This window comes from Antechinus flavipes, chromosome 5, assembly GCF_016432865.1.
Source record: "Antechinus flavipes isolate AdamAnt ecotype Samford, QLD, Australia chromosome 5, AdamAnt_v2, whole genome shotgun sequence".
Classification (NCBI taxonomy): Eukaryota; Metazoa; Chordata; class Mammalia; order Dasyuromorphia; family Dasyuridae; genus Antechinus; species Antechinus flavipes.
This window is the reverse complement of record NC_067402.1, coordinates 236489025-236505144: the sequence shown is the minus strand read 5'-3', so window position 1 is coordinate 236505144 and position 16120 is coordinate 236489025. Positions and strand designations below refer to the sequence as shown.

Sequence of the window (16120 nt, the reverse complement as noted above, 5' to 3'; positions counted from 1 at the left end):
TTTGCACAATTTCTGTTTACTTACAAATACTTTGTACATTTTGTCTCCACCATTATAACTTGATCTTTTTGAGGGGAATGACCATGATTTTACCTCTCTTTGTATCACTAGCATTCAGCATAATGGATGGTACACAATATATTCTTGTTGATTAGATTAAAAATGAAATTCAGTAGGGATAGATGTAAAATTCTTTCATTTGGGTTCTAAAAATCAGTAATACTCATATCGGATAAAGGAGAATTGGCTTAATGGAAATGTCTATGAAAAAAGCCTTTTGAATTTTAATTGGCTACAAGTTTAATGTAAATTCATTATGTGGTGTGGTTGTTTTAAAAAAAAGAGCTAATGCAATCTTAGGTGTCCTTATTAGCAGAATATTATCAAGGGTGGTGTAACAGTTTGTGATCTGGATTGATGGGTTCACTACATATAATCATTATTTAATCTCAACTGTTATAATCCTCACTGCTGCATGATTAAGTTTTTTATTTTTTAATCGACTTTGTTCCATTCCCTTCAGTGACTGTTCCAAACCATTTCTTCTCTTCTCATGCTCCCAAGAATACCATTTTATTCCTCTCAGAAGCAAAACCAGAACTAACATAGGATACTGGCACTATATATCTCCTACCACTCTGCTCTGCCCAAATGCCACATATTCCTTCTGAGAATCTTCTTCATTAAGGCAAACTATTTATGGAAATAAAACAGACTATCAAGAAAAGGTTGATATTTCCAATATCAAAGAAAAACAAATCTTATAGTAATATAAATCTGAAAGAAGAAAAGCCACCAGGGTCCATGCAAGTTTAAGAAATTTTCCCAATAAACTCCTCTTGGTATAGGCTCTATCTCTGTCTCTAAGCTATGTGCTGTGTATGATACACTACCTAATATACAAGAATAATCTATTTAGGCCAGCTTGATTTCTTTCTATTTCTAAAGAATCAGTGGTATCAGAATCCAAGTTGAACTAATTATAGTTTTTTCAGTCCCCAGACTTTCTCTGACTTTTCTCTGTTTTTTATCTTCTTGATATTCTCCCTAATTTACACTACTTTCTAAAGAAATCAAGAATGGCATTTAAAATTACAAAATTATAGGGGCGGCTAAGTGGCGCGGTGGATAGAGCACCAACCCTAAAATTCTTCCTGACTTCAAATCCAGTCTCACTCAGACACTTAGCACTTCTTAGCTGTCTGACCGTGGGCAAGTCACTTAACTCCAATTGCCTCAGGAAAAAAAAAAGCTTAAATAAAGTTACAAAATTATTTTATTGAGTCAAAATGTTTCTCTGTAGACATCTAAATTACATAAATATTTGTAATTATGTAGTTGATTACACAAATAATTGACAAGATTAACATGATAAATTATTTCTTTCCTGAATTTTTATTTGTTTTGCAATTACGATACTTTGATTGGAATGAAAATTTATAGTGAGGGACAACTAGGTGGCACAGTGGATAGAGCACCAGCCCTGAAGTCAGGAGGACCTGAGTTCAAATTTGGTCTCAGACACTTAACACTTCCTAGCTGTGTGACCCTGGGCAAGTCACTTAACCCCAATTGCCTCAGCCAAAAAAAAAAAAAAAAAAGAAAAGAAAAGAAAAGAGAAAATTTGTAGTGATACTTTAACTGTTCTGGTCTCCTCTGTTAATCTCTTCCTTCTCTGAGTTCCTTCTATACTTGTCTTCTGTATCACCAGACTTGCAAACACATAGTATCTTCCATTTTCTCTAATAATTTTAGTATTTTCTCTGACAGATTATAAATTCTGAGGGAAGAGAGCACACTTGGTACCATAGTACAAAACTTCTTAAACTTTGGGTTGCAACCCCACATGGGGCTGCATAACTGAATGTGGGAGTTGTGAAAAATTTGGTAACAATAAAAGGTTTCTGAACACAATAACTAAAAATTAGTTCAAAATCAAATATGTTATGAATCCTAGGTGTTTTAACTGTCCTGCATCCTGAGACTTCACTGCAGCCTTGGTTCTGAACACAGAACATGCATACTTTTCATGCAAGCATGAGCTCAACTCAGATTCTAGCCAGGATCAAGTAAAAATTTCTTGGGCAAAAAGGGATCACAAATGGAAAAAGATTCAGAAACCCTGGTGAAAGAGTTAGAACTATACTTGAAATCTGGAAGATGCTAATTTAAAACTTATTTGTAACACAAACTGGATAACCACGGACAATACATTTCTCAGCCTTATATCCTTATCTGTAAAAGGAGCTCATGATACTGCCTGTCTTCTAGAATTGTTTTGAAGATCAAATAAGATAATATATATAAAAGTATTTTGCAAACCTCAAAGTTTATATAAATGTTAGCTACTATTATTATTATATTGTGTCACTTAACGTACTTATAAATAGTTTTTAATTGATGAATTAAAGCCACAAAATAACAGAACAAAATCAATTGTCATTACGTTATATGCCTCTACACTAAAGCCAAAAGGTAAATAAACATTATGGAATGTGGATTTCCTCCTTCAGGTTAATCATCTTCGGGGTATACCCAAGCTTCTACAGCTCCTAAAAGTACAGAATGAGGATATACAGAGGGCAGCATGTGGAGCCCTAAGAAATTTGGCATTTGAAGACAATGACAACAAGGTGGAAATAGCTGAACTGAATGGGGTTCCTCAATTGCTCCAGGTCTTGAAGCAAACTAGAGACTTGGAGACTAAAAAGCAGATCACAGGTATTGCTTTTTAAATATATAAGACCACAGCAATAGACACACCACCCAGATGTACTATATTATATATTTTCCCTAAGTCTTTTGTGGCAAATAATTGATGGGCTCTTGACTGCCCTTGATTGCCCTTGATCAGAATATGCAGAAGGTAATTCTAAAGGGATATTGTTATTCATTCCTTTTCTTTAGCAAAAAGCTATGAAGCAAATTTTTGTCAAGGTTTGCTTCTAGGAAAATAAGTCTGTACACATTCAGGTTATATGAACATTTGCTTTCTTTTGATATTACCTCTAAGTGGCTTAGCAGAAACATGGTGGATTTTCTTTTATTTGATTTAATTAGCTCTCTTTAGTCAGTCTAAAATGGAGGGTTGAACACTTCACATCTTTAAATTGATCAGCATCAATACTTTCATTCTCCAAATTACTTCAGTACTTTCCTTCATTCTGCCTGTGTAAGGGTTCTGTTCCTCTCTCCACTAACAATTGTTCCTTGTTACTACCTTTTAGGTTCATCTTTTCTATCCAAACTAATCATCTCAGTTTCATGCCGATATATCTTGGTTAGAATCTTTCTCTGATAAAGACAGGCTGACAGTTTTTTTGGTCCTAGTCACCCACCATATCTAGCTGATAAAAGCCAGGCTAACTAGGCTAAGATTAGGTCTTTCCCCTTTGACAACTGTGTCTTTTTATACATACATACATATATACATATATATGGCTTTTTATTTACAAGACATATGCATGGGTAATTTTTCCACATTGACCCTTACAAAATCTTCTGTTCTAACTTTGCCCCTCCTTCCCCCCATCCCCTCCCTTAAATGGCAGGTAGCCCAATACATGTTAAATATGGACAACTGTGTCTTGTAGCAAATCAAAGTCTTCTATCATTTAGATAACTAACTTGAGAGATCTAACATTCTTATACAGTTATACACAAACTTCAATTAAAGAACCAGAAATTAGTAGCTACTGGAGATAGGAATAACAAATTCCATCAAAATTCATCCTCTTTTCCTGTCCTTTTTTGTCACTCTCCAACGTGCTTTGTGCTCTGAGTAAATTATATTAACTTTTAGCTAGATAAATAAAGAAATTCACTTTAACTTTGCTGAAAAACACTAGAATTACCTATTAAACATTTGAAACTGAATATTCCATAGACATCTTAATTTTAGCATATACAAAAGCCACTTAATATCTTTTGCCTCAAATCTACTGATGAGGTACAAATGATGAGGTTAGTAGTAATTGTAACAAGGTGCAAGAATTGGGGTGGAAAATCCCTTCTGGTCAGGGCAGGTCTTATGCAAAAGAATTCACAAACCCAAAATCTGTGATAAAAAGGGATTTATTGTCACTGAGAAGCCACCTTGCTAGGAAGACAGACTTCTTTAGTGGACAGAAGGTCCTGTTAGGAAGATTGCAAAAGTTAACATTGAGAAGAGAATATCTTCATCAGTCTGTTAAGACATCTGCAAAAGATATCTGGACATGTAGCCCTTAATATATTGCGACTTGCTTTGATCTTTGGCCTGGATACAGGGGCCAATTCTTGAGAGACTGATTTTCAATTCAAGGGCTATTTAATTATTGAATTAAAATTCAATGAGATTATACTTAACTGGGAATTTGAGCCACTATGCCAATTCAATGGAAGATGATTGACCAAGATCTCCAATTGAATGAGACCACTTAACTAGAAGTTTACAGGCTTTTCCCAGGGTCTGAGAGTCCCCCCAAAGGGGACACAATTTACATCTGGGGCCCCCCAGAAGATCTCAGTTTATGTCACCCCCACCCTTCTTCTGAATTTCCTTATTTCTGTACCATCCTTCCAGTCACTCAGGGACACAATATGATTCATCCTCTTTGCTCTCCCTCTTCCCAAATAGTCAAATATTTGCCAAATTCTATTGACCCACGTCGTTTCTCACATCCATCTCTTTATCCCTTCTCTCTATTCATAGTTATCACTTTGCTGAGGTCCTCATGATCTATTGTAATAGATTTTTAATTGGTCTCTCACTACCCTATGTCTCTTCTTTATTCTGTCCTTCATACAATTACCAAAGTGATATTTTGAAAGCACAGAACTTACCTTTACACTCCCTATTCAGTAAATTCCAATAGTTTCCTATTACCTTCAAGATAAAATATAATTTTTACCATGTTTAACATATATTGGGTTACTTGCCTTCTAGGGGAGGGGGCGAAGAGAAGGGGGGAAATTGGAAAACCAGATTTTGAAAGGGTTAATGTTGAAAAATTATCCATGCATATGTTTTGAAAATAAAAAGCTTTAATAAAAAAAAGATAAAACATAAATTTCTTTTAGCATTTAACACTTTTTACAATTTGACTGACTCTTCTTAAACACTCTATATGGAGGGATTCTATTTCTTTGAATTATATAAGAATTATTCTCCTCCAGTAAAATTGTAACCCATAAGGTCCACACCAGGAGAACAAGGACTATTTTATTTTTGTCTTTGTATCACTAGTGCTTTGTACTAGTTATGGGCTTTTAATGAATTGATTAAACAATTTAACCTTGAATTGTGGGTAGACAACTGGAATCTTGAAAGAAAAAATAAAATAAAACAAATGTTAACTAGATCTATTACTTAATAATGATCTCTTTTCTTTCTTCTCACAAAGACTGTAATACACATTTTAATTCTTTTCTTTGGCAGCTATATAGTCTTTCACCTTTACTATAAAACTTGGAGCAATTAGATAGATTTCAGGAGGAGGAGCCAGAGAAAATTGTATGAATACCCTTAAATAACTGAATCTTCTAGGTTGCCATTGTCTCTCCTTTAGCTTCCAGACCATAAAATAAGGAAGAAAGGGTGCATTCAACAAAAAATCCTGGAGGGTATATACTGTGTTTTTCAGTATATTCTGGATAACATTCAATAAACATTAGCGGGTGATGTTTATGAGATTAGTGTTAACAGGTCCAATTGGAATGTTTGTCCAGTCTCCCCTAAGCATCAGAAGTAAAAACAAAGCATACTAAGCAGGTCCTACATATTGCTAAGTAAAACAAGTATAAATCTGTTTTTTAGGTTTTTTTCTCCTGTGCAGAGGTAATTTAGTATAATGGATAAAGAGTTAGTTTGGGTGCCAGGAAGACGTACAAGTCCTATCTCTGTCTGGCTATCTGAGCTTGGACAAGTTAATTGACCTACAAAGTATTTTGGGATTCTCAAAAAAGCATATGTTACACAAAAGATGTCAAGTTGCATTTGTAGAAGGAGGTTCCTCATATGGGAATTCCCTATGTTTCCCAAAGTACTATCTCAATTTTTGCAATGCTAGATTTTATAGTTGCAATTTGTAACTCTCAAGAGGTCAGCTCCATGGTTGAGTTTTGTTTTGCTTTTCAGCAAAGTAGCAATAAATAGTTAAATGTCTCTGGCTTTGATTCACATTTCTGTTTAATTTAACTTAACCTCCCCAGTTTCATTCTATAGGCCATGGATTTTAAGGAGTTACTTCAGCTTATCTAATGAATTTGAAACTGTTAGATTGTTGTTTTGTTGGTTTTTTTAAGATCACTTTTAAATCCAAAGAATTATGATGTTAACTGATCAATAAGTTAGCAAAAAAGAACTTATTCAACTCTTGTTATGTTCCAGGAACTGATAAATTTAATAGACAGTTATGCACTATCATCTACTAGCCTATCTTATTTCCTTGCTATGTAGGTTTGCTGTGGAATTTGTCCTCTAATGAGAAACTCAAGAATCTGCTGATTACAGAAGCTTTACTGACCCTCACAGATATTGTCATCATCCCCTATTCAGGATGGTCTGAGGGTGATTACCCCAAAGCAAATGGCTTGCTTGATTTTGATATATTCTACAATGTCACAGGATGCTTAAGGTAAGATCATTTTTTCTCCCTTTTACAATCCTTTCATTTCCTTTCAGCTTATATTTTAAGCATTATATCTAGGTCTTTTCCAAACCTTCTTCCTATCTATAAAAGCAACTGAGAGAGCTAAAATGATTCTTTAAAATTATCCCAATAATATAATAATCATCCACTAACCTCTTATCCTAACGCTTTCTTTTGGTGATTGATTATTTTTTTTAAATAACTTTTTATTTATAGAACCCATGCCAGGGTAATTTTTTACATCATTATCCCTTGCATTCACTTCTGTTCCGATTTTTCCCCTCCCTCCCTCCACCCCCTCCCCCAGATGGCAAGTAGTCCTTTACATGTTGAATAGGTTACAGTATATCCTAGATACAATATATGTGTGTAGAACCGAACAGTTTTCTTGTTGCCCAGGGAGAATTGAATTCAGAAGGTATAAATAACCTGGGAAGAAAAACAAAAATGCAAGCAGTTTATATTCATTTCCCAGTGTTCTTTCTTTGGGTGTAGCTGCTTCTGTCCATCTTTGATCAATTGAAACTGAATTAGCTCTCTTTATCGAAGAGATCCACTTCCATCAGAATACATCCTCAAATAGTATCATTGTTGAGGTATATAATGATCTCCTGGTTCTGCTCAGTTCTTGGTGATTGATTATTAAAGCATATTACAAACCCTGTTACACCTTAATACAATAGTTTTAAATATTAGTTATAGATTTTTCTTTTTATTTGAAGTTTTATTCTTCCCATTGGCAGACACTTTTATTTGTTGATAGACCAAATTGGGCAGATACTACTTGTTGTTTTAATCTGGCACACTGTTAATAACCAAAAATATAAAACAAAATGATTAGCATTGCAGAAAGCATTCTTGCTGAAATATATTCACACTTGCTCTCACCTCTCTGTGTTTTTATGACACTACTTTCCTTTGATTTCCTTTCAGCAGATTAATCACTACGAGAGCAGCCAGGTGTTAAAGTCCAAATTCTTTATTGTCTCCTCGCCTGGGGCCCGGACCAGCTTGGTCTCAGTGGAGAAAATGCAGGAGGACAGACCAGCCACCAAGGTGGTATGAGAGGGAGTGAATGAATCTGCTCTGAGTTCCTCCGAGTCTGTGTCTAGTCCTTCTGAATCTTTCTCCAAGTCCTTCTGTGGCTGGGTCTGGCTCTGACTCTGGCTGAGTTTGTAGAAACTTTATATGCTCTGTTTTGATCATAACCCAATCATTATATCACTAGGAAACCATTATTTGTTGTAAGATTAAATCAATCATACTGAACTTAGAGAATTATTAATCACCATACTAAACTAGATAACCATTGTCTCATCAATTCCACTGAATTAGGACCTTGTAAGAATCCTTGTGTGTGGGATGTAGAAGACCCTTACCCAAAATGACTACTCAGAGATCACTCAGTAGAAAGCAGAAAGATTGTTCATTAAAATCTCCAGAGGATGAGCCATCCCATCACGAGATAAGAAAGAGAAAGCTCATGATAGGAGGGCTAAAGAAGTAGTAAAGATAAACAGCTTTTATACAAGAGATTACATCACAAGTAAGAGAGCATTGAGAAGGGGTGGGAGGCATCTAAATGGTTGTTGCTGTCCAAAGAGATTGGAATGGAAGGTTTTGTTTCCCCAAAATCACCTGATTTTTAGGAAACAGAAACTCAGGTCTTCAGGCTTCAGATAGACAGTGGTCCAGCTAAGAGACTAAATATCGATAAATGTCAAATACTGATAAATGTCATCAGCTCAGGTTAAGTAAATATGTTTATAGCTGGCCAAGGCTCAAGTACATATAGGCCTGCACATATTATACAAGTCATATGGGAAACACAGAAATAACGAAAATAAAATACAGAAAAAGAATTCACATATTCCTGTAAGTTTTTTCCCTTATCTCTCTATTCCACACACTTGTTTTAAGTACAGAATTCTGGTCCATAACAATTTACCAATTACTTGTATGACCAATCCTTAGTCTCTTTTGCTGGCTTACCATTCACATCATTCCCCCTAGCTGTAAGTCTTCCCCAAGGTTTTCTCTTGGGTCTTCTTCTCTAATCTCTCTCTTTTGTAACCTCATCTGCTCCCTTGGTTTTGATTATTATCTGTAAATAGATGACTACCAGGTCTATATATCTAGCCTTAGTCTCTCCTCTCAGCTTCAGTCATGGTTCACCAGTTGCCTGTTGGGTATTTCAAAATAGATCAGAGACATATTAACATATCTAAACCCTTTAAAACCAATCCTCTTGAGGAACTGCAAATGATGAGGGTAGTGGTAGTTGTGATGAAGTATAAGAACTGGGATAGGGAATCCCCTCTGGTCAGCCGAAGGTCCAATGCAAAAGAATGTGCAAATCCGAAATCTGTGTGGCAAAAGGGATTTTTATTGGCCCTGAGAAGCCAGCTTTGCTAGGAAGACAGACTTTTAGTCAAAAGGTCCTGTTAGAGGAATAGCAAAGGTAAACATTGAGAAGAGAATACCTTCACAATGGGCAAAAATCCTGGCAGGCAGCTTTGCCATGAAGAGAGTTTCCTTGACAAAACATAATCCTGTTTGGCATTTCTGCAAAGATTCACGGTTCAGAGTTGTCTTTTATTAACCTTGTGAGGCTTGGGGCTTCAATTCAGAATTGAATGAGATTTCACTTAATGTTGTCAATGCCCGGGGCTTAGATCTCTAATAGAAAAGAGATCACTTATCTTAGAAATTTAAGCTAGTGGGAATGGTTCCAGACTAATCTTCTCACCCCCCTCAACTCAATAGAGGGGATGACCACATCTCTGGCCAGATCTTCAACTGAAAGAGACCATTTAACTGGGTGTTGTCTAAAAGGTATGTTTTTCCCAGGGGAGAGCCTAAGACTCCAAATCACCCTTCTTTTACAGATTAAAGGGGACAGAGTTTCAGGATTCACCCCATCACTCTCCCATGCTTGTCTTTTTTTGTTTTAAAAAAAGGCATCACCATATTTCCAGAATCCCAAATTTGTAATCTCTACATTTCTCTTGACTCTTCATTCTCCCTCACTGCATATATCTAACCAGTTGTCAGATCTGACCATTTCTATTTTCATAGCTTTTAAACTTTTAAATTCTCTAGCTCTCTGGCTACCACTTCAGGCTTTCATTTCTTTACACTTAAATTATTGGTACAGCTCCTAATTAATCTCCTTGCCTTTATCTTTTTCCCCATCTACTTTAGCCTATACACTACTGCCAAAACAATTTTCTTAAAAACATATCTTATCTGGGGCAGCTAGTTGGTATAGAGCACTAGCCCTGAAATCAGGAGGACCCGAGTTCAAACCTGGCTTCAGACACTAAACACCTCCTAGCTCTTTGGTCCTGGGCAAGTCATTTAACTTCAATTGCCTCAGCAGCAAAAAAAGAAAAAAAAAATCTGCTCAGCAAAAACAAATTTAATTATATGACTTCCCTTTTCAAACAAATACAGTGGTTTAATATTCTTCCATGATAAAATATATAAATTTTGGTTTAACTATTAAAGCCCTTTATAACTTGGTCCCAACCTATATTTCTGTCTCATGAAACTCAATTTTTAATTTCCTTTCTATTGCACTGGCCATCTCCCATGTTTGCAAGAATGCACTCTCCCCCTAACTTTTGCTTCATATAGTCTTTCTCTTCTTTTACACACACACACACACACACACACACACACACCCCAACATGTGTGTGTGTTATTTTCCTATTGCAATATGAGTTCATTTAGATTACGAATTCTCATCTTTTTCATACTTTTAATCCATCTAGCATCTAACCCATCTAATGATTTATCTAATTGATGATTAGTAAACACTTGTTGGCTGATTGTTAAAGTGTAGAGGAATTGTATTTTGTACCAGTGAAGGTTAGAACCATAATTAGTGTGGATTTTGGCTTTGTCCCAGGCCACTCACATAAGGAAAGGTAGCAATGTTGAACCTCTGACTAGCAAATGAAGTTCTATGCTTTTTTCCTCAAGTCACAACTGTTGATACAATACTATTGCTAATCCTTATAGTCCTCTAGAAATGTGAGGTACAATAATATCTGGAATTTTCTCAAGGATAATAGCCTCCTTCCTGGTGTCACTGAATTTTTAGTCAGACTGTTTTCTGCAGTATTTTATATTTTTTTGTTATTAAAATTGTGCCAGATTATAACTACAAACAGTATCTGCCCAATTTGGCTTATCAACAAATTAAAAGTATCAGCCAGTGGAGAGAATAGAACTTCAAATGAAAGAAGAAAAAAATTATCTTGGTGGTTAAAGCTATAGTAATTCCATTTATAGTACATTTCTAGATCACAAAATCTAGATCTAGATTTCTAGATAGACTTGGCGAATATACACACACATACACATACACACACATACACACGCATATATATTTGTTTATATTTCTGTGTATAGATACATATACATATATAGGCATATCTATAATATTATATGTGTGTAACAGTATAAGGTAGTTAGTGTGGTAATTATAGTTGTTCTTCCATTCCTATTTGCCATTTGTCTACTAGTGATTCATTGTCAAAATAAATATTCCCTTTAACTCTGAGAAATAGTTTCAAAACATTTGTAATTCTGTTTGTGCAATTTGACTTTTAGTCTCCACCCAGAGATATCACTGTCAAAACATCTAATATTAGTTGGGTTTTTTTTCCTCTCTCTTCTCTGAGGATGTTTCTTCCTTCGGTTTCTTCTCATCACTTATATTCCTAATAAATATATGCTCAATTAGAAATTCCCAGTGATTATCACTATAAAGACAAAATAAACTTGTTTCGAAAGAAAGAGAAGTATCCAACTCATGCTCAGAGGAAAAGGATTCTTCTCTTATGAAGATATTCAGAAAAAGACAAACAAAACAGTCTGTCATTCTTCAACCAGTTGTTTTCTCCCTTTTTGATTTCCTCAAAGGATTAATTTCCACCTTATAAAGGAATCATCTAGTATGGCCTCATTTTACATTTCCTAACACATTACTATCTCTGTGTAAGTATATGTAAATCAGCGAATATCCATAATTTTATTTTAACTTGCTAGAATTTTTCATTGTTCTTATAGAGTTAGAATGTTAGTGAAGGCATGCATCCAAAAATGCATGCTCTGAAGCTACTCTTTCACCCTTCACTCACCCTAGTAGGTTGTGTCTTCAAATGATTGCTCTAAGGAGGGAACTTCATGGCATTGTGGATAGCATGCCAAAATTTGAGTCACTAAGATTTGAGTTTGAATGTTCCTCCAGATACTTATGACTTTGGGCATGTCACTTAATCCCTCTTAGCTTCAGTTTACATTAGACTATGAACTCCTTGAAGGCAAGGGAACTATTTTTTTGCTGCTTTTGTATCCCCATGCTTAGCATATTGCCTGATACATGTAGTGCTTAATAAATGTATTGTTCCCCTGTTAACTTTTTCCCAATGTGAGTAGGTTTTCAGAATTATCAGCCCTTCTCTCTACTCTAATTCTTCTGTTTTAATACTTGCTCTCATAACTCATTTGTATTGTTGAAGTTCAGAAAGGAGACCCCAAAAATTTGGTTGCAGACTGGTGTTGTGAGGTATCTCAAAAGATTGTGCAGACTTTAATCCATCTCCAAGTCAAGGGGCAAAGTTTATTGTAATTGTAATGCCAATTGAAGTGGGCTAAGTTCCAAAAGAATCAGGAGCAAGAAGACAAATTTATAGGAAAAGACAGAGAGAACCAGTTCTTCAAGATACTAATATGAGGTAGAACTGATCTATTCACTATTGTCTCAGGTCAGTGGTTATCACTGACCAGCAGATTATCTATCTGATTGTCTGGAAGACTTTAGAATCATTGATAGACAGATTGTTATAGCAAAGCACTATAAGGTCAGGGGAAACTCATCATTATAAAGTTTCCCCTAGAAAATATCCCATCAGTGTAGCTTAATTACTATTTTTACCTTTTCCTAGGTGGTTTTGTTTTTTAGTCATATCATACTCAGCTTTACCCCTGTCTTTCTTTTGAACTGCCTAATTACAAATGTCAGTCTTAGACACATGGGTTACATTTTCACATATAAAACAAACAATTTGTCCTTATTAACTAATGTTGACTCCTATGTTTAATTTATTATTGAGTTCAGATTTGTATGAGACAAAATCTTGAAAATCTGGGAATTCAATGAATGTCCTTTTTTTTTTTAATTCAATATTATACTTAATTTTTCTGGATGGAATATTTTTGGTCACAACCCTAGTTCTTTTGTAAATATTATTGATTATTGATATGTAACATTCTAGGACTTGCTGTCTTTTGTTGTAGTTGCTAATAAACCCTGTACAATTCCTTTTTTTCCCCATAATTATAACTTTTTATTGACAGAACCCATGCCTGGATATTTTTTTACAATATTATCCCTTGCATTCACTTCTGTTCCGACTTTTCCCCTCCCTCCCTCCACCCTCTCCCCCAGATGGCAAGCAGTCCTATACATATTAAATATGTCACAGTATATCCTAGATACAATATATGTGTGCAGAACCAAACAGTTCTCTTGTTGCACAGGAAGAATTGGATTCAGAAGGTAAAAATAACCCGGGAAGAAAAACAAAAATGCAAGCAGTTTACATTCCTTTCCCAGTGTTCTTTCTTTGGGTGTAGCTGCTTCTGTCCATCATTGATCAATTGAAGCTGAGTTAGATCTTCGCTTTGTCAAAGAAATCCACTTCCATCAGAATACATCCTCACACCTACATGGACTGATGCTAAGTGAGATGAGCAGAACCAGGAGATCATTATACACTTCGACAACGATATTGTATGAGGATGTATTCTGATGGAAGTGGACTTCTCTGACAAGGAGACTTAACTGAGTTTCATTGGAGAAATGATGGACAGAAACAGCTACACCCAAAGAAGGAATACTGGGAAATGAATGTGAACTATTTGCATTTTTGATTTTCTTCCCGAGTTATTTTTACCTTTGAATCCAATTCTCCCTGTGCAACAAGAGAACTGTTCGGTTCTGCAAATATGTATTGTATCTAGGATATACTGCAACATGTTTAGCATATATAGGACTGCTTGCCATCCTGGGGGGGGGGGGGGGGGAGGGAGGGAGGGGAAAAAACGAAACATAAGTGATTGCAAGGGATAATGTCGTGTAGAAATTATCCTGGCATGGATTCTGTCAATGCGAAGTTATTATTAAATAAAATAAAATTTATAAAAAAAAAAAAAAAAAAAAGAATACATCCTCACACAGTATTGTTGTTGAAGTGTATAATGATCTCCTGGTTCTACTCATTTCACTTAGCATCAGTTCATGTAAGTCTCTCCAGGTCTCTCTGTATTCGTCCTGCTAGTTAATTCTTACAGAACAATAATATTATATAACATTCATATACCACAATTTATCCAACCATTCTCCAATTGATGGGCATCCATTCATTTTCCATTGTCTAGCCACTACAAACAGGGCTGCCCCAAACATTTTGGCACATACAATGCTGTACAATTCTAATTATAGCTCCAGCATATGTGAATTGTTATATTGTTGTTGTTGCTTGTAAAATTTGGGTCTTCAAGTTTTTTTCTGGTTGTCCCAGGAGAACCCCTCTTCTGTCCCAAGTCTTATTTGATTTTTGCCATCTACATTGGTTCTGAGGCACAATTTTTTCCCCTAATTTTTCCTCTATGTCTCTTAATTGATTTTTTAACTCCTTTAATAGGTTTCAGCAGCATAGCTGGGCTTAGCGTTCCTTATCAGTCAAGGTTCCCTTAGTCTTCCCAGACTCAGACTCCTAATTCAACAGGAGGTGAAATTGTTTTTAACCTCACTATCTTTTTCTGAATATGAATCCAGATTTTTTATTATAACACAATAGCTCTCTATTGTGTTCTTTATCTTTTGCTTTCTCAATTTTATTTTTATTTTGTTTTATTTTATTTATAGTAGCTTATTATTATAATCATGTTTTAATCCCAAGTTGTAAGTAGTGTTGTCTTAGGCTTTAGGTCCTCCTTATTATCTGAATTCTGTCCAGGAGTTCAAACTCATCCTCTCCTTCCCTAAGCCATGGCACACTCCTGAAAATGTTCTTGCTCCCTGTTGATATCACACTCACTGAGTATGTGCTTATTCCTCCTCACCTATACCATATCCCATGATCACTTCCTGACTGCACCACTAGGACTGACTTCCAGAAACATCCCCTCCTCAGCTATTTGCTATTTGTTTTTCGTGAGGTGTCAGGTGAAAGTTCCTGAGGCTTTGAGGTAAAAGTTCTTAAGCTGAACTTTCTTGAGATGGATTATTACCAGATCTGCCCTCAGAGCCTACTGTTTGGTTATCTTGGAGGTGTCTACACTTCATTCAGGCCAAATCTCAGTCCCTGGAGATCCTGTCTTTTCTGAGGTCCTCTCAAGTTATCTTAGGAGGACAATTGCTTTATCTCTTCATTTTTCTTGCTCTACATTCATTTCATGGCAATTTCCTATTGTTTGTAGAAGAAATCAAGCGAATTTGGAAATTTTTAACCTACTCTGCCATCTTCCCACAATGCCTCTGGACATGCTGGATAGCCCTGTATTGGTTTTTTCATGTCTCACAGCCCAAGTTCTTCAAAGAGAACTTGAGAGTGTCTTTGTATCATTGCTTCTGGTCTCCATGTGTGTGCTTGCTTTGTGTGAGTGCTCCATAAAATAGTCTTTCAGGCATGACCAGTGCAGCAGAATTGTGCTGTCTGCATTAGAGGTTGAATGCTTGGCAGTTCAGCTCAAGAGAAGACCTCAGTGTCTGGTACCCTATCTTGCCAGATCTTCCTAATCTTTAGAATTTTCCTAAAACAATTCAAATGGAAGCAGTTCAATTTCCCAACATGGTGCTGGGAACTATTCAGATTTCACATACCATACATCAATGATGTCAGCATAATGGCTCTATAGAATTTCAATTTGGTAAGGCAGTAAAATTTCTTTTCCATACTTTCTTTCCCAAGTTCAAATCTGGCCTCACCCACTTATTAACTGTGTGATCCTGCACCACATGCTTAACTGTTTGCCTCTGTTCCTCATTTGTAAAATGAGCAGATGAAGAAAATGGCAAATCACCCCAGTATCTTAGCCAAGATAATCCCAAATGGAGTTACAAAAAGTCGGACACTGCATCAAGCTTTCAGATGTTTTGGGAAAGCACTGAGCTTAGAGTGAAGAAAACCTGTGTTCAAATCTGGTTTCAAACATTTACAGGCTGAAGAAATAAATGGCAAGCCATCCCAGTATCTTTGTCAGGAAAACATCATAGGCAGTATTGGCATGTTGTGATCCATGGGGCCACAAATTTAACATGACTAAATGACTAAGCAACAAAAAATGTGATATAGAAATTGTGGTACTAGGTTACAAATACTCTATCTTACCAGAAGTCTGGGAAAGTTCAGCTTTTAAGTGTTGCCTCTGAAAAAATATTAGTATAATATAGGTGGCTCCACTTTCTCAGT

The 16120-nt window shown here is 35.8% G+C and overlaps 1 protein-coding gene across 1 annotated transcript in view; it reads left to right on the top strand.

Moving 5' to 3' along the window:
- PKP2 (plakophilin 2) overlaps window positions 1-16120 on the top strand; it is a 149775-nt gene that overhangs the window by 67546 nt on the left and 66109 nt on the right. Inside the window, exons 5-6 of the mRNA XM_051962136.1 lie at window positions 2514-2721; window positions 6440-6617. Coding sequence (XP_051818096.1) covers window positions 2514-2721; window positions 6440-6617 — 386 coding nt within the window. The remainder of the gene's footprint in view (window positions 1-2513; window positions 2722-6439; window positions 6618-16120) is intronic.